Below are 26,119 nucleotides of genomic sequence, written 5' to 3' on the forward strand. Positions count from 1 at the left end.
AATAGCCTGTGGTTGATCTTCGATCGATAATGGATCCTGCCCAATCAGCGTCCATGTAAATCACAATATCACGGCTGGATTTTTTCTTGAAGAACAATCCTTTACCAGGAGTCATCTTTAAGTATCGTAGGATTCTGTAGACGGCTTCCAAGTGCTCTTCATTTGGGCTGTTCATAAATTGACTGACCACACTCACAGGGAAACTAATATCAGGCCTAGTGTGGGCTAAATAAATGAGTTTTCCAACTAGTCTTTGATATCTCTCAGTGTCTACCGAAGCACATTCTTGTTTGAGTCCTATCTTGTAGTTCGCCTCCATTGGTGTATCAGAAGGTTTACATCCCAACATCCCTGTTTCATTCAGCAGATCAAGAGTATATTTTCTTTGAGAAACTGAAATTCCTTCCTTAGTTCTTGCCACTTCCATTCCAAGAAAATATCGTAATTTTCCAAGGTCCTTGACCTCAAATTTGTGAGCTAACGTCTCCTTTAATTGCTTTATCTCATCCTCCCAATTACCAGTAATCACAATATCATCAACATAGACAATTAATATTGTAATTTTCTGATGAGGTGCAGTTTTAACAAACATAGTATGATCAGTTTGACATTGGGAGTACCCTTGATTTTTGACAACTGCAGTAAACTTATCAAACCAAGCCCTTGGAGATTGCTTCAAACCATAAAGGGATTTTAATAATCTACATACCTTTCGAGATCCTTGACCATCTTCCACTCCTTGGGGAATTTCCATGTAAACCTCTTCTTCTAAGTCACCATTTAAGAATGCATTCTTCACATCCATTTGCCAAAGGGGCCAATCTAGGCAAGCAGCAATGGACAAAAGAATTTTAATTGAATTAAATTTTGCTACTGGAGCAAAGGTTTCCTGGTAATCAATGCCCTGTGTCTGAGTGAATCCTTTGGCCACAAGTCTTGCTTTATGGCGATTAATACTCCCATCTTCATTATATTTGATGGTAAAAATCCACTTACAGCCAACCACTGATTTTCCTTGTGGTAAGGTAACTATCTCCCAAGTGCCATTTTTTTTGAGTGCATGCAATTCATCCTGGATAGCAGAACACCATTCAGTAGTCTTAGATGCCTCAAAGTAGGATGTAGGAATGGTTTCCTTGTCAATGTTCTTGACTAGATGCTGCATCCTGGAGGAAAGATTAGCATAGGATATAAAATTACAGATGGAATGACTTGTACATGTCCTTACCCCCTTACGAAGTGCAATTGGCATGTGCAGAGCATCATCAGAACTTGGCAGCAAGGATTCAGTTTGGTCAAGTGCAGGACTAATGGTTTCTTCAGTTGGACCAGGAGCCAAGGTAATCTGTTTGTCAACATGTTCAAGCATCTCAGAAGCTGTTCTGTATTTGGGCCGTCGCGTGTAGACTTGCAGGGGCTGCTGTTCAGGCGGTTTCTGGAGCGGGCCGGAAGAGGATAAGCCATTAGATGAAGTGTCATTTTCCTGAGATTCACCTAAGACCGGTGTAGGGGCTGTTGAAGCAGAGTTTTCTGGAGTATTAGTCACAAACAACCATTCCTTGGAATTAGGGATCTCCCCCTGAATGGCGGTTTGGGAAAAATAAGGCTGATGTTCAAAAAAGGTGACATCTTTAGTAATGTAGAATCGATGTGTGGCTGGACTGAAGCATTTATACCCCTTCTGAGTAGGGGAATAGCCAAGAAAGATGCCCTTAAGAGCCCGAGGATCCAATTTACCACCTTGAGAGTTATGAATGAACACGGTGCAACCAAAAATTTTTGGTGGGAGATTTGGGGTTAAGGTCAATGAAGGGAATGCAGTGAGGAGTGTTTGGTAAGGTGAGGAGAAGTGTAATACCCGAGATGGCATGCGGTTGATAAGGTAAGTGGCTGTAAGAATAGCTTCCCCCCAATAATTTTTGGATGTATTTGAGGCAAAGAGTAGGCTACGAGCAACTTCAAGTAAATGGCGATTTTTTCTCTCAGATACACCGTTTTGTTGTGGGGTATTGACACAAGAGCTCTGGTGGATGATGCCATGGTCTTTTAGGTAAGCTGAAAGGTCCAAGTTAAAATAATCACGTGCATTGTCAGATCTAAGGGTAAGGATTTGGGTTTGAAATTGGGCAAGGATCATTTTGTGAAAGACTTTAAAGGTGGATGTGACTTCAGATTTATTGGCTAATAGGTACACCCATGTCATTCGAGTATGATCATCAATAAATGTGACAAACCAACGAGCACCCGTAAGGCTTTTAACAGTTGCAGGTCCCCACACATCACTGTGGATAATGGCAAATGGTTTAGAAGGAACATGCATTTGTAAGGGATAATGAGACCGAGTTTGTTTTGCAAGTTGACATATATCACATGAAGGAAAATTCGAATTCTCATTAAATAAAGAAGGGTACATCTTTTTCATATATTGAAAGTTTGGATGCCCTAATCTAAAATGCCATAAAAGAGCCTTATTCAAATTGCTAGTTGCTGCAAATGTGCTGTCTTGAGTCTTCATAACCGCGGCTGTGTAAAGTTGATATAAACCATTAGAGACCCTAGCACTGCCAATCGTCCTCCCCGATGCCAAATCCTGAAAAATACAATCAACGTGGGTAAATTTGACTGTGCACTTTAAATCCTTGGTCAATTTGGTAATAGAAATTAAATTGCAGGTAAGAGATGGAACGTAGAGAACTCCAGTTAAAGATATGGTTGACGATAGGTGAACAACACCAATTCCGTGAACCTTGGCTAAGCCTCCATTTGCTGTTTTTACTGATTTTGCCTCGAAAATGGGAAAGTATTCAGAAAGAAGAGAGGAATTACCAGTCATATGATCTGTAGCCCCAGAATCTACCATCCAGGAATCACATTTATCAAGATCGGATTGGAGAGCTGTATGGAATGTACCTGATTGATGACTATCAGATGAGGGATTAGATTTGTCCTTATTGCAATCTTGCAGCATGCGTTGTATGGCTATCACTTGTTCCCTTGTAAATGTATGGCCTTCGGATTTTGCTTGCGGAACATCTTCTACAACTGCAGCAACATGATTAAAGTCTCTGTTTTGTCTTGGCTTCCAATCAGCTGGCTTGCCATGGATTTTCCAGCATGTATCCCGAATATGCCCAGTTCTGTTGCAATGGTCACACCAGAGCTTACCATTTCGCCTAGGTCTGGAGTCTGCATTGTTGGGTCTAGAGACAAAGGCTGCTGCTTCCAAAGGTGCATCAACTTTTGGGATGCTATTGGTCAAAACTTTGCGGCTTTCTTCCCACTTTAATTCAGAAAAAACTTCTCGCAAGGATGGCAGAGGGCGAGTGGCCATGATGCGGCTGCGAGCTCCATCATAGATTGGATTGAGTCCCAAAAGAAGGTTGTAGGTGCGGTCTTGTTCAACAATTTTCTTATACTGAAGAGTATCGGCTGGAGTAGTCCATTCATGTTGATCATAAAGATCCAATTGTTGCCAGAATTTTAGGAGTGAATTATAATAGCTGGTGACATCCTTGTCCTCCTGTTTGAGATCACGAAGAATCCCCTTGATGTGAAACAAGGCAGCTGTGTTATCTTCCTTAGAGAAGGCTTCCTTCACGCCATCCCAAATTTCCTTGGCTGTGGAGCACAACATGTATGTTTCAGCTATTTCAGGCACCATGGAATTCAGCAACCAAGACATCACAAGGTTATTTTCAATGGACCACTTCTTGTATTGTGGATGACTGGTTTCCAGAGGAGCAGCATCACCCGTACCGGTGAGATGATCTCCCTTGCCACGGCCTCCAATGAACATACGAACGCTGCGTGACCACAACAAATAATTGTCTCCATTGAATCGATGACCAGTGATGACTAATGCTGGGCTATCGTTGGTAATGACAGCTGCTGAGTTGTTGTTGGTTTGGTTTGATGCTGAAACATTGAGTGGGGTTGTTGTTGGAGTGGTATTTGTACCGGTGGTATTGGAAGAAGTAGTTTGGTAGGCTCTCATGGTGCCAAAGAGTGGCACATTGGTAGCCATGGGTGGATCAGTCCCTTAAAAATCAAGCTCTGATACCATATAGAAAGTTTGAATGATGGAACCAGTTTTTCCATTAAAACTAAAAGAAAAAAACGTACAATAAATAGACACCAGAAATATTCCAGTGCAACAAATCCCTATAATCAGGGAAAGAGATAAAACTAGAAAACTGAATCCTATTTTAACTAAACAGGAAAAATATCAGAAACAAACTAATCCTAGGAATTTAAATAACAAATAACGAAACAAACTCCTAAGATTAAGGAGGAAAAATAAAACATTCTAGATGCTGAAAACTAGGGATTGCAACACTTAGGATTTTTGCGTGCTATAATTGGGATTGATTGTCCATAGGAGCATTATTGTTATGAGTTTCCAGTTCATTTTAATCTATTTTTATCTCTTTCTACTTTCCCTTCTCTTGCTTTTTGTTACTTCTATTCTTCTTCGAATACCTTTGTATGATGTTTGAGTTTCATGTTGTCATATATGCTCTTATTTTAAGAATAAGTTTATAAATTGATTGATTTAGAGTACATTTTTTTCCAGGCATTTTCTCAGCACCTGGTACTGTCAATTTTGTTTCTAGAACATCTGATATCTGTCCTTAGCCAGATTCCTATCCTTAAAGGTGATGCAGATAGAGTTGAGGATAGCCAGGTTGACAATCATACAGAGGATGGAAAACTGCAAGCTGCAATTTTTGCTCTTACTGCTTTCTTCAGGTCTGTATTATCAGCTATGCTTCTTTAATTTAAGATATATAAATGATCCAACAGTTTATGTTGTTCACATCAATATCAGAGCTATTGACAGAACACAGACAGATTACATTCCTAACAAATTTGTTTAGAGATTCCGTTTAGCTTTTTTGCTCTAATTTTTTCCCTGTTAGTTTTCTGATTATTAGCATTTATATCTGTTGCTGTTTAATTGATTATTATGTCCATAGTTTTAGGGAGTTATTTTTGGAAGTATATTCTGTATATTCAATACCTAATTGTTAGAATATTAGATATGATATGATTAGATATGATTAGATATGATTGGATTCCGTCTTATCCGTAAATATTCTGACTGTATTCTGACTGTATTAGGATTAGGTTTGGGCCTTTCACTTAAGCCCATTAGGGTCTCTATATATTGTAACTCTCTGACACAGATCAATATACAACATATTATTTTGTATTCAAGTTGGTACCAGAGCTCTTTTGTTCTGGGAACCCTCGCTTCCGCTTAGAAACCTTGTTTTTTGCTTTAAAACCTAAGCCCACTGCTTAGGAGTCCTCTTTCTTGCCGTGCGTCCTTCCGGCAAGCCTTCTAGGGCTGTAAACAGCCTCTGAGTGATTTTTCCAAACGCGTCAGCACCTCCGACGGCCACCGGAACCACCGCCCGCCGTCAGAATCACTGTTCAGGCAACCAAAGACTTTTTCCGGCCACTTTTCCGACCAAACTTCACGCGATCAGGACCCTCTCTTCCCGGCGACCAGGTCTGTGGTGGTCCGGTCAGCAACGCATCTTCCACTCGCCGTCACGCGCCACCTGTCTTCTCTGCGCGTGGGCTTCACGCGCCACCTTCTGCCGGCGCGTGAGCACTATTCCAGCGGCTTTTTCCGGCCGGTCTTGGACAGATAAGCTCGCCTTCTCCTCCCCTTTCTGGATCTGTGATTGTTTCTCTGTGGGTCTGACCTTAGACGCGTGGTTCTTCTTGATTGGATATCGTTTGCCTTCGTTTACGGCTTTTATATTTTATTTTTAAATGGCAGCAGCATCTCCTGATCTCTCGGAGGTTAACTCTCCTTCTATTGTTGCAAATATAGCTCAGTCAGACAATGCATCATTTGGTTCAGGTTCGGACTATGCTGCACTCCAAACCCCTCTCAGGAAGGCTTCTCCTCAGTCTCAGCCTTATACTGGTAATCCCGTTGCTTGTGTTTCTCATTCTACATCACTTGGCACTTGGATATTTGACTCCGGTGCTACCGATCATCTCTGTGGTAATAAGGAACTCTTTACATCTCTTACTTATTCTGATCATTTACCGTCTTTTACCCTTGCGGATGGAACCAAAGCCCCAGTTCGTGGGATTGGACAAGCTCGTCCGACCTCTACCTTGGCCCTGACATCTGTCTATTACATTCCTGGCATCCCTTATAACTTAATTTCTATTAGTAAGTTGATTCACTCCCTCACTTGCACCATTACTTTCTCTAACCATTCTGTTTCTGTGCAGGATCCGGGTACGGGGAAAATGATTGGAGTGGGTCGTGAGTCACGGGGGCTTTATTATCTGGATGTGCCTCGTCCTTCAGTAGCATGCTCTCTCACAGAATCTCCACAACTTATCCACAGTCGCCTTGGTCATCCAAGTCTTTCAAAGTTGCAGAAAATGGTTCCTCTTTTGTCCGGTCTTCAGTCTTTAGATTGTGTGTCATGTCAACAAGGGAAGCATACACGCTCCTCTTTTGCCAGTCGAGTCAATAAACGAGCTGATGCCCCTTTCTCTCTTGTTCATTCAGATATCTGGGGTCCAAGTCGTACCTTGTCTGTCTTAGGTTTTCGGTATTTCGTTACCTTTATTGATGATTTTTCCCGTTGCACTTGGACCTATTTAATGAAAAATCGTTCCGAGTTATTTTCCATTTATAAAAAGTTTTCTACTGAGATCCATACTCAATTTGGTGTTTCTATTCGTATTCTACGTAGTGATAATGCTAAGGAATATTTTTCTATTGATTTTTCTAATTTCTTGGCCACACAAGGTACTTTACATCAAACTACTTGTCCTCACACTCCACAACAAAATGGGGTGGCTGAACGTAAAAACAGACATCTCATTGAAACTGCCCGTACCCTTCTTATTCATATGCAGGTTCCCCTTCACTTCTGGGCAGATGCTGTACTCATCTCTTGTTTTCTCATCAATCGCATGCCTTCATCTGTGCTCCACAATGACATTCTTCATAATCTATTGCTTCCAGATGTTCCTCTTTATCCTCTAACTCCACATGTCTTTGGTTGTACTTGTTTTGTTCATGATCTCACTCCTGGTAAGGATAAGATAACATCCAAAGCCTTTCAGTGTATCTTTCTTGGTTATTCTCGTCTTCAAAAGGGTTATCGTTGTTATTCTCCCGACCTTAAGCGTTACTTAGTTTCCGCTGATGTCACTTTTCTTGATCAACAACCCTTTAATTCTATCCCATCTCAGATGTCACAGGTTGATCATGTACTTCCTGTCCCTTTTCTTGACTTGTCTTTGCCAGCTGCAGGTGCTTCTATTCCAGATGAGCAACCTATTGCTTCTATACCTGAGGACCGTCCACTTCTCACCTATCAGCGTCGCACAACTGTGCCTCGTGTCGACTCGACTCTTGCTGACTCATCGCCCACTGCTGTTGCTTCTTCCCCTCCGGATCCTTCATCAGAGACTCTTCTCATTGCTCAAAGAAAAGGTACACGTACTACTCGTAACCCTTATCCTCTTTATACCTTTTTGAGTTATGACCGTCTTTCTTCACCTCATTTCACCTTTGTTTCTAGTCTTTCTTCTATTTCTATTCCTAAGACCACAGGTGAAGCACTTTCCCATCCAGGGTGGCGCCAAGCAATGCTTGATGAGATGACTGCACTTCATTCCAATGGCACTTGGGACCTTGTTTCTGCTCCTCCAGAGAAGTCTATAGTTGGTTGTCGCTGGGTTTTTACTGTGAAAGTTGGACCTGATGGCCATATTGATCGTCTCAAGGCACGTTTAGTTGCCAAGGGTTTTACTCAAATCTTTGGCCTTGATTATAGCGATACATTTTCTCCGGTCGCTAAGATGGCGTCAGTCCGCCTCTTTCTTGCCCTTGCTGCTGTTCGTCACTGGCCACTCCTTCAACTTGACATCAAAAATGCCTTTCTTCATGGTGATTTACAAGAAGAAGTTTACATGGAGCAACCACCTGGTTTTGTTGCTCAGGGGGAGTCTGGAAAGGTGTGTCGTCTTCGGAAATCCTTATATGGTCTCAAGCAGTCTCCTCGAGCATGGTTCAGTCGCTTCAGTTCTGCTGTTCAGGCGTTTGGCTTAATCCGCAGTAAAGTTGACCATTCTGTGTTTTATAGGATTACATCTCCTGATAAGTGTATCTATTTGTTAGTCTATGTTGACGACATCATTCTCACCGGAAGTGATCAAGACGGAATTCGTCAGTTAAAACAGCATTTGTTTAGTACATTTCAAACAAAGGACCTTGGGAAGCTGCGTTACTTCTTGGGAATTGAGGTGGCGCAATCCAGACAGGGCATTTCTATCTGTCAAAGGAAATATGCCTTGGATATCCTAGAAGAAACTGGTATGTTGGGGAGTAAACCAGTTGATACACCTATGGATCCTAATGTCAAGTTATTGCCCGGACAGGGGGAGCCGTTATCTGATCCTGGACGTTATCGGAGGCTAATTGGGAAGCTCAACTATCTTACTGTGACTAGGCCAGATATTTCTTTCGCTGTTTGTACGGCTAGTCAGTTTCTTGATTCCCCTTGTGATTCACATTGGGATGCTGTTGTGAGGATCCTCCGATACATCAAAGGAGCACCAGGAAAAGGTTTGTTGTATTCAGATAAGGGAAATACAGAAATTTGTGGTTATTCAGATGCTGATTGGGCAGGATCACCCTCGGACAGGCGCTCTACTTCTGGCTATTGTGTCTTCTTTGGAGGAAACTTAATTTCGTGGAAGAGCAAGAAACAACCTGTTGTTGCTCGATCTAGTGCAGAAGTTGAGTATCGTGCAATGGCATATGCTACCTGTGAGTTAGTCTGGTTAAAGCAGTTGATTCAGGAGCTTCATCTTTGTGAACAGAAACAACCCATGACACTCATCTGTGATAATCAAGCTGCGCTACATATATCCTCTAATCCTGTCTTTCATGAGAGGACCAAACATATAGAGATTGATTGTCACTTCATTCGAGAAAAGATTCAGTCAGGAGAAATCAAGACTGCTTTCGTCAACTTCTCTGATCAACTAGCGGATGTTTTCACTAAAGCTCTTAGAGGTCCTCGGGTTGAATACATTTGTAACAAGCTTGGTGCTCATAATATATACCCACCAACTTGAGGGGGAGTGTTAGAATATTAGATATGATTAGATATGATTGGATTTCGTCTTATCCGTAAATATTCTGACTGTATTCTGACTGTATTCTGACTGTATTAGGATTAGGTTTGGGCCTTTCACTTAAGCCCATTAGGGTCTCTATATATTGTAACTCTCTGACACAGATCAATATACAACATATTATTTTGTATTCAAGTCTAATTAACATGAAAAATATATCTAATAGAATAGAATTTCTTCTGTTTTTACTTTTACGTTTCTTTGATGCAGAGGTGGGGGGAAAGTTGGAAAAAGGGCTGTTGAACAAAACTATGCTTCTGTTCTTTCTGAGCTTACGCTGCAACTTGGAAGTTGTCATAGTTTAGCCTACTCTGGACAGCATGAACCATTGCGGTAAGGTTCTAGCATTATTACTTGCATGTTGGCATCCACATTTGTGCTGCATATCAAGTATGCCTTTATTTGATTTTGTTGAACTTGTAAATACATGAACATTAACATCACTTTTATGTCAAACTAGTTGGAGTCTGCGGTTGATGAAATTTAAATGTTGAAGATAATAATAAGAAATGGTATGTTTTGAAATTTACAGGTAATATTAGTTTTGGAGGTTTTTAGTAAAATTAGGGAGATATTTAAATCTGTGAGTTATTGTTAGAGAAATATAATATAAAATCATCAATATGACATTCACTTAACAACTTAAGTTGTTGAATTGAATTAGTTGCTTTATATGGTATCAGAGTCTCTATGATTAAGTGGTCACGAGTTCGATTCTCACTAGCTCCATTCTATTAACAAATAATTAAATCTTGTGAAATTTCTTAGTACATGTAGGTGGGTCCGTGTATTGTCCATCTTTCAAGCCTAATAGGCTCTTGTGTGAGAGGACATGTTAGAGAAATATAATATAAAATCATTAATATGGTCTTCGCCTAACAATTTAAGCTTTTACGTTAAATGATTACTTTACAGCTATCACACAAATATATTATTATACGCACAACTGTGCTTGTAAATCCTATGTTTAAGTCCTCTTTTATCTCCTTGTGCAGGAATCTTCTAACTGCATTTCAGGCATTCTGTGAATGTGTTGGTGACCTTGAGATGGGCAAGGTAGATAAACATTTAAAATTGCTCTATTTTATGGATATAATATATGGTCTTGTAAGTAAAGCAAAATAGTAAAATATTTCTTTATCCAGATTTTAGCTAGAGATGGGGAACTATCTGAAAATGAGAGGTGGATTAGTCTCGTTGGAGACATAGCAGGCTGCATATCTATAAAACGGCCAAAAGAGGTAATATGGTTTCAAGTGTACTCCTATGCAGTTAGATAGATGCACACATTTACATATCCTGATGAATACATATTTGCATGACCAAAAAGAAAATGCTGATAAGATAGCCTCGGACCCTCAGTATACATTGAAGAAATTGTAGATTTATGACTGTCTTTCCATACCTGTTGTTAGTGTTAGAGATATAAATCAAAACCATTTCTAAAAATTCTCCGATAGCTAAAAACTTTTAGTTTTAGGTTGATTTAAGTTCTTGACATGGTATCATAAATCATAATCTCTATGACCAAGTGGCTAGGAGTTCAATCCTCACTGCCTCTGTTGCATAAGGTGGTATGTATGTTGGAGATATGAATCAAAACCATATTTGAACCTGGTCTTAAGTTTTAACAGCTTAAGCTTTTACATTTTAGGTTGTTTTAGTTTTTAACATACTTTCATGATAATTATATCAATTGATTATCAAAATGTATGCCAATAATTTAGTGGTTTTTATCTTTGATAATGTCTCTTAATAGTTTAATTTTACGTTGTTTAGTTACAAGTCATATGTGGAACAGGCTGTTTGATGTCATTGTTGAGCAGTGAGCCTGCCCACTAGTCAGTAGTCATGAAGATTTCCTTTAATTTATTTTGTGCTTCTGTGATAAAGGAGGATGTTAGGACCCATTTGCAAGGTATGGGACTTAGAGTCCCACATTGGTTGTATGGGCAACTAATGTGGGGTTTATAACTCTCACCCTTTGAGTTAGCTTTTGGGGTGGTGCATCCCAAGGTTCTTATCAAATGGTGTCAGAGTCTTCCACTATGTCTTCTGGTTGCAATCAAGTGGCGGCATTGCAGTGTTTTCCCGGGGCTAGTAAAAGACTAGAGCAAAGTCAGCCCGTGTGGGCGCCGGGGCTGCGGAGCGTGGTGGAATGTTAGGACCCATTTGCAAGGTATGGGACTTGGAATCCCAATTGGTTGTATGGGCAACTAATGTAGGGTTTATAAGGCCTTGGGCACTCCCACCCTTTGAGTTAGCTTTTGGGATGGTATATCCCAAGGTTCTTATCAGAGGAGTACGCCTTTGTATGCATGGAAAGTTTTAATGTAATGGAGTATTTTGCTTCTTGAATGAAATACGATGATTTCCAAGAATCAGTTTTTCTATTCCTTTACGTTGATAAGTTATTTTGGCATCACTGCAGTGTTCTGCTACTACAATACTTTAGCTGATTGTTTAAAATACCTTTTTTCATTATTAGAGTGGTATTTTCGTTTGATGTTTAACTTGTAATTCAATTTTTCTTCTCTTTTCCCATGGGAGGAAGCCTCATCTTCGCTTTATTCTCCTTTTTGAATAGGTTACTTTTCTTAGCTCTACCCAATCACCTCCCTACTCTTTTGTTACCTGAGTATTAAATTGACTGAAATTGAGTAAGAAATAAAAAACATGCGTGAAACAACTTGTCTTGCCACCAGAAGTGATTGCAGTTTTATTTTTGCTTTGACAACTAACCTGGCATTTAACCTCGTGCTTTATGATTTTCTACTAATTAGATAGAAAAGGGTGTATATTAGGGATCAATTGCTTTCCTTGAAAGCTATTGAGTCAAAGTTGCATTGTTCATGAACACGATTGTGCCAGAAAAATGTTGGCCAGACATAACTATTTGTTGTTCTCATATGAAAAATTGGACAAATTTCCTTGTCTTGTTGAAAATGTAGGTACAAAATATTTGTCTAATTTTGAAAATATCATTGGATCGACCCCAGAAATACCAAAGAGAAGCTGCAGCTGCTGCATTGTCAGAATTTGTCCGTTACAGGTGGGGAAGTTGTCATAGTTTACTTAGTGATGTTGGAATATTTTACCAAATTGTGGATTTTTTGCAGATACTTGATATGTTGCCTTTCTCTTATGCTACCTGGCTGCATTCTTTATATTTAGGGGATGATAAATACATAAACAAGAAAAATGAATATAACTGGCATGAGTAATTTTCAGGAAAGGATTTATTGTCCATATATTGGGTACTGAGGATCTACATTTGTATGACCATAAAGGCATAAACCATTACTTCTAATTTTTGAAGGATACATGGATGCTATTGACTTCTTAGGTGATCTTCCTATGTTTGGTTTTTGTTAAAGAAAAAAAATCATATCTGGCCCTCCTCCTAATAGTTGAAGTTTTTGGGAGAGTTGTTCATTGGCATGGTACTAGAGTTTCTATGACCAAAAAGTTATGAGTTTTGGTCCCCGCTATTCCTATTCTTTATCAACACCAACATCAATACCACCTTTGTAATTTAATTCAATATTTTTCCCAAGGTAAAGCAGGTTTCTACATTATTCACACTTCCAGACCAAATGGTTCTTGTTGAGATATATAAAACCATTAATGTAGCCTCACCCAACAGCTTAAGCTTTTGGGTTGAATTGGTTCTTTACATGGTATCAGAGCATCGGTGTACCGGGTTCGATCCTCATCGCCCCCCACTTTCTTTCTAGTGGAATTTCTTTCTTCGCACAGGTAGGTGGGCCTGTGTATCGTCCGCCTTTCAAGCCCAGTGGGCTCTCGTGTGAGGGGGCGTGTTGAGATATATAAAACCATTAATGTAGCCTCACCCAACAGCTTAAACTTTTGGGTTGAATTGGTTCTTTACAGTTCTTGTGTGAGGGGTATATTAGAAATATAAAAACTCCCTTGGGCCTCCACCTAATAGTTTAAGATCTCACTTCTTAGCAAATAGCTATTGCAATTTATTGTGTTCTCCTCGTAATAATAATAATTCACTAGTTAGTTTGACGTATTCTAAAAGATGTTCATACTCTTGAGTCGGAGTTCTTACTGATTGCAATCCTCAATTATGCAGTGGTGGACTTAGTTCACTTTTGGAGCAAATGGTCGAGGTTTTATCGCGGCGTGTAACAGATGAATCTTCAACTGTTCGGCGTTTATGTTTGAGAGGATTAGTACAGGTCTCGTGTTTCAACCTATGATATGTTGTCATGTTACCATGCTCTCTTCATTTTCAATTACAGTAATTTTCACATTGATTTAGCTGTTTTAAATGTTTATTGCTTGCTAATTTTCTGTTCTTCTTTAAAGGGTTGATTCTTCAATATAAGGGAATATGCATATGCTCACACAACTTCCTGTTCATATTTCATGAGATGAAGATTAATATTTAAAGAATTGATGCCTAAAAAATTTCTATTGCCTATTTTACATCAAACAAGCGCAAAATAACTTTCATCTTAGATAAGCTTATTTATTGAATGTAATGCAATCTCAATAATCCACATATATGATAATTGTGCATCTGATATGACCAGTGAATGTGTCTCGGTATGGGTATTAAACTATGTTTTCAGTTAGATTTCCAATTCTGGAGAGCTGTCTGGACTCCCCTGTGCTTCCTTATGCTCCCCTTTTTATAGAATTGACTTCTCCAAATATTGAAGTTGCAGATCCCATCTATTCATATTTTGAAGTATACGACTCAAGTCTTGGGTGTTATATTAGCTCTGCTAGATGATTCTGATGAATCTGTACAATTAACGGCAGTGTCATGCTTACTGATGGTGAAGTTCTTTGTCTCTGTATTTGATTATGTTTATTTTTTCATCCATTCTGAATTGGTTATTTATTTTGCTTTTTGGCCTGTTGTAGATTCTAGAATCTTCACCCGATGATGCAGTTGAGCCCATTTTGCTTAATCTTTCACAACGGCTTCGAAATCTTCATGTGCGTCAATTACTATTCTCTGTATCATTTAAATTTTATTTTGTATTTTTGGTAATTAATGTCAAAATGGCAATTCATCTGACATTTTTCTTCTGTAATGTGCAATTGAAGTTTTTCTGGAAGTCTTTACATGTTTAGCTTTGGCAGGAAACACACTGGATTGATTTATTCTAAAATAATTTTATTGTTGAACCTATTAGTTGCTGAAAAACAAAATATGTCGCCCTGTCTCTTACTTTTGGGATCCAAGAGTACAACCGAAAGCTCACCAGATAAAATTCAAACATGCTTACCTACACGCTTCAAACATTTTTTCGTTAAAAGTTAGTTATTGAGTATTGTCTTCGGGTAAGATTCTAAAAAATTCACAGGAATATATTCATAACTGTTAGAATTAAATTTAAACGTTCGATTTAGTATAATTAGTATTAGCTGTTATTGGCTCATAGGTAATTAGCGTTGATTAGCTCTAAGTTAGGAATTGATTCCTATTGTAATTAATACTGTAGATAGTGCGAATATTTAACTGTGTGGACTGATTAAGCACATGGTTTTACCTCAACCACTCTTCTAATTCTATATGGCGGTGGTTTAACAATCCTTCACACCATTGTGCTTCAACATTGGTTTCAATGCTCTATTCCAGCTGCGCCTACACCAGCTGCAACTTTTTGGGTGATACCATCTACCGCCAGTAACCCTAGATTGGCAGTAGAACTTGCTGACCGGCCCAACCTCCAATGATCCACTGCCTCCGGCTTCCGCATGCAGTTACATATGAATGTTCTACATTCTGTGCATCCTTCCACATGCCAGTGTGTGTGAGCTCGTTGTGCTTTCTTTGGCCACCATATTTTTTGAGCGACCCCAATCCTTTTCCAACCTCACCTCACTGTTCCCAGCCAAGATCCACATAAAAAAACCAATTCATTCTGATTCATGAATTGTTCACTCGAGCCAGTCCCTCACCCTCTGACCCAGATCTTTGAGTGTTTCACCCTAGCTTCCTAAGGCCTAATATTCACCCAAACCTGCATGTTTACCTCTGGCATTGCCTCTGATACACCTTCTGCCACCAGCCAACCATACATGGCTTTATATATAATAGTGTGGAATTAATTACAATAATTTCCTTCCTTTTGTACACAATTGTCTAATTGATTTTATACACAAATTCCTTTTATTTACTTGTCTTGTAAGATATTCTAACAATCCTAACACACTTCCTCAAGCTAGTACATATATATCATATGCACCAAGCTTAGCTTGTGATAGTTGACTCGGGTATCTTTGAGATCGTTAGTGAAAAATCTGCAAGTTGATCACAGAACGATCGAATGTTGTTTTGATCTCCCCTGACTGAATTTTCTCTTGAACAAATTGACAATCAATTTCAATATGCTTAGCTCCTTCATGAAATACTGGCTTTTTGAAGATAGATTGTCAAAAATTAGTTTCATCTTCTGTTTTTCATAAATGTTCAATCTTTGATCAAGTATTAACAAAATATGCTCACAAGTTGCAGTTCCTATTGATCGATACTCAGAGTTTGCTTCTTACTTTTCGAGGAAAACAAATTTTCCCTAAAAAGAACACAGGAGTTTGACGTAGAGCATCTCTCTGAGGGAGAGAATTGAAAGAAAGATTTGTATATAATTGAATTGTATTAATAACTGTACAAGAATTTTCTATTTAAAGAGACTAAAAAGATCTAATGGGCTAAGCCCAAATAAGCTTCTAGAGTATTCTAACTATTACAAAACAGTGACACAAAATAATGATTAGATAAATAATTCTAATATTTACAATACTCTCCCTCAAGCTGAGGAATAGATATTTATCATCCCCAGCTTGTTTGCAAGTTCTTGAAATCTATCATTAGGAAGACCCGTAGTTAAGACATCAGCCAATTGATGACCAAAAGGAATATATGGAGTAGTGACCAGTCCACTGTCTAGTTTCTCTTTAATGAAGTGGTGATCAATCTCAATATATTTGGTTTGGTCGTGCTGAACTGGATTGTGGGCTATACAAATAGCTAACTTGTTATCACAAAGTAACTTCATAGATCCTTCATATCTCACCTTGATATCATCAAGAATGATTTTCAGCCACAATAACTTACAGATACCTTGAGCCATGGCCTGAAATTCTGCTTCTGCACTTGATCTAGCAACCATATTTTTCTTTTTACTTCTCTATGTTTTTAGATTTCCACAGAGAAACATACAATAGCCCGAGGTTGACCGTCGGTTAGTCACGGATTCAGCATAATCAGCATCTGTATAAACTTCTAAGGATAGGTTTCCTCCTCTCTGGAACAATAGTCCTCTTCCTGGTGTGCCTTTCAGATATTGAAGAGTCCCACCAGAATTATACTTTGGAGTATACACCCATCTACACCCTACTGCCCTTTTTCCATTTGACCTGTCAACAACTTCCCATGTATTATTCTTCTCCAATGCATTCATCTCGTCATGCATGGCTTAAACCCAATTATCATGCTGTAATGCTTTATGTACTAATTTCGGGATTGAAATGAAGTCAAGTGCTCTAATAAAACTTCTATGTTGCATAGAGAGATTCTTATAGGAAACAAAATGAGAAATAAAGCGTTGGGTACAAGACCTTTTCCCTTTCCTTACAGCAATAGGTAAGTCATCAGAATTAATATCTGGTTCAGGAATAAAAGAAGTAGTGTATTCAATACTTACCAGCAGTTCAGGCGATTGCAGCTGCTAGTGGAGCAGTGTGGGTTGTTTCTTCCTTTGGTACAATAGTTCGGGTGTCCCAGCTTGGCGTACTTTCTGTCGATCGATAGGAGGCATGTCACATGAGGAATCAAATGAATTTTCAGCATCAACAAGTAAGTCTTCCTTCTCATTGTCATGTAGTGTAACTACTAGGGTAGGAGATGTAGGCAACGGAAATGGAGACTCAGACTCAAAGAAAATGGATGAAGCTTCTATACTGTTCTTCCCCTGAAGTTGGGGCTGTAGAAAGTAGGACTCAGATTCATGGTAGCTTACATCTATAGAGACAGAATTTACGACTTGGAGGGTGGTAACATTTGTATCCTTTCTTGTTGGGAGCATAACCAGGGAAGACATACTTAAGGGCCCTAGGCTCTAATTTACTCCGATGTTGTTTATGGATATGGACGAAGGCAACACATCCAAAGACTCGAGACTGGAGACTCTACATAATTGGAACAGAAGGAAAAAAAATGTTCATGAGATCAACAGGACTTACATGTCTGTGGTCGTACGGCGAGGTCTGTCAGAGCTGGGCTTTTCACGGTGAGGTCTTCCGACGAGCGCGAACCTGTCCATAGCTGGTTGGAGTCAAAAAGTTGCCGGAACAGTGCTCTTTTGCGTCGGAACAGTGTTGTCTGGTCGTTTTGGAGTTGTGTTGGTCGTCCGATGAAAGGGAAACTTCCATAGAATGATAGATCTGAGAAAAACAGAGTGAAACAGTAGTCCTCACAGTCCAAAAATGTCCCTGAAAATTTTTTCCGGTGGCTATGAGAGGCAGATAGGGTTCCGCTTTTAAAAGCAGTGGTTTGCGAATGCAGAGCCCTCAGAATCGAGAGTTCTGATATCACGTAAAGAATTCCTGTGGCGGCTGATGGCAGCAAGAGGCAAAGGGATCAGGGTTTTTTTTACTCTAAAGGCAAATAGGCGCGGAAGCAGAACCCTTAGATCGAGAGCTCTGATACCAACTTGAAAAAGAGTATTCTAATATATTATAGAATTGTAAATCATATGTACAAAAGGGTTCTCTATTTATAGAGAATACAAGACCTAGAATACTTGACCTAATGGGCTAAGCCCAATACAACAAATAACAAATAAATAAATAATAATATTTACAACACAATTCAACTCAAAAGCTTAAGCTATTGGGTGAGAGCATTTTTATTGGATTTGAATATAATATAAACCATTAAAAAGGTCTTCACCCAAGAGCTTAAGCTCTTGGGTTGAATTGGTTCTTCACATGGTATCAGAGTCTTATGTTCCATGTTCAATCCTCACCGCCCCCATTTTCTTTGTGGAATTTCTTAGCACAGGTAGGTTGGGTCTGTGCATTATCCACCCTTCAAGCCCAGTGGCTCTCATATGAGAGGGCGTGTTAGAGTATAATATAAATCATTAAAAAGGCCTTCACTCAATATCTTAAGTTTTTGCGTTAAATTGATTCTTTACAGAGAGTTTACCTAGTCAGCATCTGTATAACCTCAAATCTCCAAATTTTCCTTATCTTCATATAATAAGCTTCTACTTGGTGCTCTTTTGATGTATCAAAGTATCCTGAGAATAGTATCCCAATAAGAGTCACACGGGGGAGTTAAGAAATTGGCTTTCCACCTTTCCGGTGAAGGAATTATGTAAATATGGTAGTCATTAAAGCTAGTTTCTTCGAGTTTACCTAGTCAGTATTTGTATAACCACAAATCTCCAAATTTCCCTTATCTTCATATAATAAGCCTCTACTTGATGCTCTTTTGATGTATCAAAGTATCCTGAGAATAGCATCCCAATGAGAGTCACATGGGGGAGTTAAGAAATTGGCTTTCCACCTTCACAGTGAAGGAACTATGTAAATAGGGTAGTCATTAAAGCTAGTGTCTTCTTGTTTGTGGGATTTTCTGTTTAAAGGATATTTTATCCTCCCTTAATATACTAATAAATATTTTGTTTTTATAAAAGCATTAGAGATCTTTTTATTTATTAATCTACTTTGGTAAAAATCAGACAAGCATGAATGCAAAGATGCGAGCCAGTTCTTTTGCAGCATTTGGAGCTCTAAGCAACTATGGAATCGGAGCACTAAATGAGGCATTTGTTGAGCAGGTATGTTGCTAATTCTGATTGTACAGTTTTTAACCTTTTTCCTTCCTTTTTCTAAATTATGACTACGAAATAAATTATTAGGCTCCATCTGTTCACAAGCAAAGCCAATATGTAGTTGATGGTTGTCAATAATTGATATTTGTAGGATGGGAACAGCAAAAGGCATTTATCTTTTTTAATAAGGAAAACTTGTCCATGTCGGTATACTGACATGATTTGCAGTTCTTTCTGTTCCATCTGTTCACCAGGAAAGCCATATGTAGTTGATGGTTGTCAATAATTGAATTTGTAGGATGGGAACTGCAAAAGGCATTTATCTTTTTTTAATAAGGAAAACTTGTTCCATGGGGGCATACTGGCATACGTGTGATTTGCAGTTCTTTGTTATTTTTCATTTAATATTTAGTGACATAACTAGCATATAATAATGTTTCCATGATTTGTTCATTTTCGTGATTGTGGTGCATGGCTAATCTAACAAATTGATAATTGCTATAAATTTGGTAAAAACATAAGAAAAAAGTTGGCCACATTTTAATTTGTTGCCAATGGACTGCCTTTGTATCACTTCCAACCAATGATTCCTTTTCTTACCCATGCTAAAGCCCTGAGCAATCTTCAACGCCCAGACATTTTCCTCCATCATCTCAAATGAACTACCAATTTCCAAATACAGAATTTCTCTCGTATCTACTTCGTAGTGTTGCTAGAAAGTTTTGTGCGGATCTGTTTAAATGACAGTTTCGGATTTTCTGATTTTGAATTTTTTGTCTATACTCTCTCTGTAGTTCCAATTTAAAGCTAGTTTTTTAACCAATAACCCGATTTGGAAAGTTCAACTTACCAACTTCAGAACTTGGTGAAATATTTCATAAACTACCAGGGAAATTGAGAAAAGAACCAAAATAAATGAAAAGAAAAAGATAATAAAGTCTATGTGCGAATGAACTTTTAGTAGGTAAATTTCTCGTTATATAATCAGTTTCAGCATGTGAAATTTTTTTGCATAATCTTCGTAATATTTTCAACCAAGTTGGCATGACATTTGAAGGTAATATGTCTTCTCATTACCTTGTGATTGCATGATTGACCAACTGAATCGGTGATTGTCATATTTTAGCTTCATATTTCGGCAAGCTCATTCCATGCCAATGATTGTTTGTCAAAGGTACATGCTGCTGTTCCTCGCCTGGTTTTGCATCTTCATGATGATGATGTTAGTGTCCGACTTGCCTGTCGGGTAATCAGCCACCATCTTGAATTTTCTTGAATTGGAGATCTGTAAAGAAACTTCTAACACGATAATTTATATCTTTTTGAAACATACTGGCTGACAGAATACCCTGAAACGGGTTGGCCCATTAATGGAAATTGAAGGATTGCTTGCTCTGCTAAACACACACAGTTTCCTTTCCGATCATCGGTATGGTTTGACTGATCTTAAAATTTCGTAGTTTTGCAATTACTTTAAAGAATTTTCCAATGAGAATATATTACATCTGTGTTTTTAGGAGTGACTACGAGGACCTTCTCCGAGACATTGCAAAACAATTTGTTCAACATCTTCCCTCAAGAGTTGATACTTATATGGCATCAGCAATGCAGGTTCTTATTCACTATACTTGTGGGGGTGGGGGTGGGGCAGACTCGTACCTGTGTTGAAGTCATGCTGCTTTACATCATAACTAATTAGTTTCAATACATGCTTTTTGCTATAACATTGAATCAGTCATGATTTCTTTACTGACTGAAATTTAGATTACGTGTGTTTGGATTAGCTTATTTTGTATTCATCATAGCTTATAATCAAAATCTTATAGAGAGAACATTTGATTTTTATTTTTATTTTTAAAAAAAAAAACAATTTTTCTCCTTATAAAGAACCAATTCAACTCAAAACCTTAAGATTTTGGGTGAGGGCCTTTTCAATAGTTTATATTATTCTCTAACACATTCCCTCACGCAAGAGCCCTTTGGGTTTGAAGCGTGGATATTACACAGGCCCAATTTTTTATTTTACCTTGTGCTTTTTTTAATTCCACTAGAAAGTGGGGGGCGGTAAGTATCGAACTCGTGACCTTGTGGTCGCTGAAACTCTGATACCATGTAAAGAAGTAATTCAACCCAAAAGCTTAAGCTATTAAGTGAGGGCTTCTTTAACGGTTTATATTATACTTTAACATGTCCTCTCACAAGAAAGCCCAATTGAAAGGTGGATGATGCATCAAGTCTAGTCTACCTGTGCTACAAAATTCCACAAAGAAAATTTGGGGGGTGAAGATCGAATTTGGAATACTGAGGCTCTGATATCATGTAAAGAACCAATTCAATCCAACAGTTTAAGCTTTTGGGTGAGGGCTTTTTAATGGTTTATACCATTCTTTGACACTCCCAAAATTAATCAAAGTCAAACATGCACTCGGGTTATCAAGGGGTGCCCTTTTATTTCTTTTGTTGCTGTTTTCCATTCCCAAACAATCTGTTTCTCTCCTTTGATCCTATGGGTTGTAATCATTTTTCTTTTTCCATTATAGTTAAAAGGACTCAAATGTTTTATGTAACACAAACGTCTGTATGGTTCTAATGTGGATATGTTACATTGGGAAAAGGTTTAGCTCGCACACGTAGATGGCCAAGGAAATTGGAGGATTTTGCAGTTTAAAGTCATGTGATAGCCAGCTTGGCAATGGGATATTAGGATAGATAGAGTTAGTAGGAATAATGGAGGGAAAGCAGATGTATATAATAGCACTGTGTAACAGGATTTGATCATCTGAATAACAACAATGTTAGGGTTTAACCCCTAAAGAGATAGAAAAGAGATGAAACTGAAAGATGAAAATGAGTTGTTATTCTGATGATCAAATCTTGTTACACAGTGCTATTATATACATCTGTTTGCCCTCCATTATTCCTACTAACTACAGTAACTACTTACATGAATAACATTCTCTCTATCTATCCTACGTGGCATTGCTAATATCCCATTGCCAAGCTGGCTATCACATGACTTTAAACTGCAAAATCCTCCAATTTCCTTGGCCATCTATGCGAGCTAAACCTTTTCCCAAATGTAACAGGATACTGTCAGTTTTTTGTAAATTTCACCTTTTCTTTTTTGGTAGTTATTTCCGACTGTTCTATGTTTAGTTGTATTGCACATTCCTCATCTTCTCTTCATTTTGTCCTTTTGTATGACTACAAATATCGAGACATTTCTTTCATGCGTGTAGTTCTAATAGTAAGCATGATCTTTCAACTATGGCTGGCCTTTGGTACATTTAGGATAAAAAGAGGGCCTAATATCTTGAATATTATCTGATTCATGCTTCGATTTTAGCTGGATTTTCTTTTCATTGACTTTGTACTTGACTATTTTTCCCCATTGAGAGTATTATGCTTTGGTACATTTAGGATAAAAAGAGGCCTAATATCTTGAATATTATCTGATTCATGCTTCGATTTTAGCTGGATTTTCTTTTCATTGACTTTCTGCTTGACTATTTTCCCCCATTGAGAGTATTGTGCATCATGGAATAATTCTACAATAATAATAAAGCCATGAGAAGACTATTTTTTTATTTTTTATTTGAAAACTAAGCCATGAGAAGACTTCAACCCAATACTTTGTGGATTATTTTTCCTTCTGATTAAATCTCCAAGGTTTTGAGAATTTAGCTGTTTACTTTCTTGATGAGGCAGGCTTTTGATGCACCATGGCCCATAATTCAGGCAAATGCTATTTACTTCTGCAGCAGCATGCTCTCTCTATCGGATAATCAGCATATTTTAGCTGTCTACTATACACAGGTATTTTCTGGATGTGCTTGCAATTTTCTGACATTTCAGCTAAAACTGAAGTTTCATCAGATCTATGTATATCTTCTTTTAGGTATTTGGTATGCTGGTGGGAAAAATGAGTCGATCACCTGATGCTGTTGTTAGAGCAACATGCTCTGCTGCTCTGGGCTTGTTATTGAAATCCTCCAATTCATGTTCATGGAGAACAGTTCATCTTGATCGGCTAGAGTCAACAACAATGAGGAACCATGATGCGGAGTCTACGAAGAACTAGCAACAACTCACGAAGATATAACTAGAGTCGTGATTAGCCATGAGCTTGAAGCACTGCTTTTTAGAAGTGGTTGACGTTCATAATATGTACAGTCCTTGTTTGGTGCTAGAAATCACCTCCTTTGTATTTTAACCATTTTTTCCGAGTCTTTTGTTGTAACGATTGAATAGGACCTTCGGTTTCTTTCTTTCTTTCTTTCGGCTTTTTTTTTTTTTTCAAGTGTACATTAGCGTTTGTTGTAATATTAATTACACTTGCGTGAAACTCACATCACGCAGGAGAATCTTGTGTTTTTCATTGATTTTTTTTTTCCATTAGAATTTTTATTTTTGTTTGTTTATCATATAAATTGGTGAAATTAAAACTAAAACCTATATTTAGGAAAAATAAGTAGTAATAAGTTTTAAATAAATTAAATCTTCTTTTGATAATAGTGGAGATAATTAAAATCTTAAATTACGGATAATAGTAATAAATCATGTATATACAAATTCTTAGTGCAAAATATATACTAATTGATTGATGGATGTAATATATTATGATGCACCGACACTTTAATAAATCTGATGTGTTGTGTCTGAAATTTTCTGACATTTCGACATTTTTGACACTATTCGACACTTCAACACGTATTCAAAAAAAAAGTTTAAAGGATGCGTTGTGTTTTTAGTTTTAACTATTAGATTCGTTGAATTATAATTATCATTTTATTGAGTTTAATATAAATATTTGGAATATCTTATGTTTATTTGCAAAATTGATGAATATTATAAGTTTGGCTTTATTTTTTTGTCAAATTATTGAATATAAAATATAATATACATTGTATAAATTAGAAATATTATTTAATATCAAAATATATTCTAACGTGTCAAAATTTAATATTTTTTAGAATTAAAATATGGGAGTTTCGTGTCGATGTCGATGTCGGTGTCGGTGCAATCTATTTAAACATGGCTAAAATTCATATTTTGTAGTGATTTTTTCAAAGTCAAATAAAGAATCACAGATTAATATATAGTTTAAAAAAATAAATAAAAAAATAAATTGATTTTATAATAAGGATAAAACGGTCAATTAGCCAAGTAACTTAACATAATAAAAAATGAAATATAACAGTTTTAATGTCTAAAATAGCAAAGATCTTGTGCTTTTTTGCTTATTTATTTCTAAAAGCAGTATTTTATTAAACTTCATCAGGATAGTTTTGGGATGCCATTACTGTAAAAAATTTCTTTCGATATTTTTTATGTTATTGTCGTGCCAATATTTATGTAAGAAATTGACTATGAAAGGGGAATAAGTTTTGACAGTATTACGTGACTATTGTTTGTTATTTTCTTTTAGAAAATTATTTATAGTAATAGGGAAAAATATTTGTCATTTTAAAGTATATAGAGTTGTGTCAGTTTAAGTGAGAGAAAGACACAATCTAGTATTTTATTATTTAAAATTTAAATTTAAAAAAAAATTACTCATTTTCTCTTCCATAATTTTCATTACTTGTGTCTTTCTCTCATTTAAAATGATATAAATTATGTCCTTTAAAAGAATAAACACTAAATCTATAGTAATTATAAAATAAAAAAAATTATATAATTAGAAAAATGTCAAAATGCTTGGAAACTAGTCTTTTTGTATTGAATATGAAACGCCCTTTTTCTTTTTTTGGTATAGGAAAACGCCCCTTTTCGTTTGAAGTTAGACTATGCAAAACTTTTTATTTGTGTCTTTTGTAAAGTATCATTTGAGAACGTTTGATATTCCCTGAGAGAATAATCCAATGAGCTTCGGTATATCTAGTTGAACTTTTTGCTTATATTTATCATGATTTGAGTTTGATTCTTAGATTTTTCATGAGTTTATACGGGTTTGTTTCCTCCTAATTTAATTTTTATCTATCAAAAAGAAATTGAGAAAATAATATTTGGATTTTATGATTTTTACGAAATTAATCCCTCAATTATTTAGTCTCATTTATGGTTTATTTTAAGGTTGTTATTAACTTATTTTCATGCAATAAGAACAAATATTAAGAAAAATACGTTGTGTGTGTGTGTGTTTTTTTGGTAACTGTCTCATGCAGCTAGATTTGGACTCGCAAGTCTAGGGATATTTATACGCAGATTTGGCTGGGGTGAGTCAAAAAAAAAAAAACTAAACTAATAAAGTTCAATTGGGTCTAGTCAATCCTAATTAAACTGAGGAAAAAAAAATTCTCATCTAATATGAGAAAATCAAAACCCTTAAACTAATTCGATTAAGGCCATGTTTAGGTGCGTAAAGGAATCAGCGGATTGTCATGAGCTTATAGTTTGGCTTGCATTTGGCATGATTTGGCTTGGTTTATTTTTAAAATAATACAAACTTAACCTTATTAGAAGATCTTTTCAGAAATCAAGTCACAAGTCGGTTTTATAAGGCCTAGCTTGTATTTTTTAATAAATAAATTTTTAGTATTTTTTAATAAAATAATATTTTATTATTTTTTAATTAAATAATATTTTGCATTTTGTGTGGCTTCAGCTATTATACTATTTTGACTTTCCATCAATTTAAATATATATAAAAAATAATAATCGCAATATATATTTTACAGAATGCAATGTCATTTTTAAAGATTTGATAAGTCAGATCAAGCCTTTTATTTTTAAAAGCCAGTCAGGCCAAGATTATAATTTGACTTGTATTATACTAACAAGTCAAATTGGGCTTGAAATATTTTTATAGACGGAATCCATTTTGGTCAAAGTCTTGTTTGACTTGGCTGATTTACACTCTTAATCTTGTTAGTTTAGTTTGTATTTTTCGATTAATATAAAAACACATAATCATTATAATTTTTCCAAGTTTCTATTCTTATTTATTATCTTTTATATTTACCATTTTGAATTTTTATTTTTATAAGATAAAATAATGGTTTCATACTTTTTTCGTAATGTGATATAGTGTTTGATAGTTAACAGAAGTAATTAATGTTTCTCCCGTAAAATAGAGATAATTTTATCTCCTGCGCTCACGT

At 36.9% G+C, this 26,119-nt stretch overlaps 2 protein-coding genes across 5 annotated transcripts in view; one reads left to right on the forward strand and one right to left on the reverse strand.

The window, feature by feature from the left end:
- Nucleotides 1-23,417, forward strand: part of LOC133297463 (protein SHOOT GRAVITROPISM 6) — a 79,870-nt gene extending 56,453 nt beyond the window's left edge. For 3 of the 4 annotated variants that reach the window (XM_061496608.1, XM_061496610.1, XM_061496612.1), the window contains 14 exons: nucleotides 4,574-4,749; nucleotides 9,400-9,522; nucleotides 10,185-10,245; nucleotides 10,335-10,430; nucleotides 12,141-12,241; nucleotides 13,292-13,397; nucleotides 13,890-14,003; nucleotides 14,092-14,166; nucleotides 18,924-19,022; nucleotides 20,191-20,262; nucleotides 20,360-20,445; nucleotides 20,534-20,627; nucleotides 22,725-22,832; nucleotides 22,915-23,417. In XM_061496608.1, the coding sequence (XP_061352592.1) occupies nucleotides 4,574-4,749; nucleotides 9,400-9,522; nucleotides 10,185-10,245; nucleotides 10,335-10,430; nucleotides 12,141-12,241; nucleotides 13,292-13,397; nucleotides 13,890-14,003; nucleotides 14,092-14,166; nucleotides 18,924-19,022; nucleotides 20,191-20,262; nucleotides 20,360-20,445; nucleotides 20,534-20,627; nucleotides 22,725-22,832; nucleotides 22,915-23,097 (1,494 nt within the window). In that variant the 3' untranslated portion in view covers nucleotides 23,098-23,417. The remainder of the gene's footprint in view (nucleotides 1-4,573; nucleotides 4,750-9,399; nucleotides 9,523-10,184; nucleotides 10,246-10,334; nucleotides 10,431-12,140; nucleotides 12,242-13,291; nucleotides 13,398-13,889; nucleotides 14,004-14,091; nucleotides 14,167-18,923; nucleotides 19,023-20,190; nucleotides 20,263-20,359; nucleotides 20,446-20,533; nucleotides 20,628-22,724; nucleotides 22,833-22,914) is intronic. The other variant, XM_061496609.1, reaches the window with a different exon arrangement.
- Nucleotides 2,344-3,819, reverse strand: LOC133297478 (uncharacterized). The gene is made up of 2 exons (XM_061496639.1): nucleotides 2,911-3,819; nucleotides 2,344-2,590 (listed from the first exon to the last, which is right to left on the reverse strand). The coding sequence occupies exons 1-2, from the start codon at nucleotides 3,794-3,796 to the stop codon at nucleotides 2,556-2,558; spliced, it is 921 nt and encodes a 306-aa protein (XP_061352623.1). The 5' UTR covers nucleotides 3,797-3,819; the 3' UTR covers nucleotides 2,344-2,555.
- Nucleotides 23,418-26,119: the final 2,702 nt, after the last annotated feature.

This window comes from Gastrolobium bilobum, unplaced genomic scaffold (assembly GCF_033153095.1).
Source record: "Gastrolobium bilobum isolate Gb01-03AN ecotype WA unplaced genomic scaffold, APGP_CSIRO_Gbil_v1 utg31179, whole genome shotgun sequence".
Taxonomy (NCBI): domain Eukaryota; kingdom Viridiplantae; phylum Streptophyta; class Magnoliopsida; order Fabales; family Fabaceae; genus Gastrolobium; species Gastrolobium bilobum.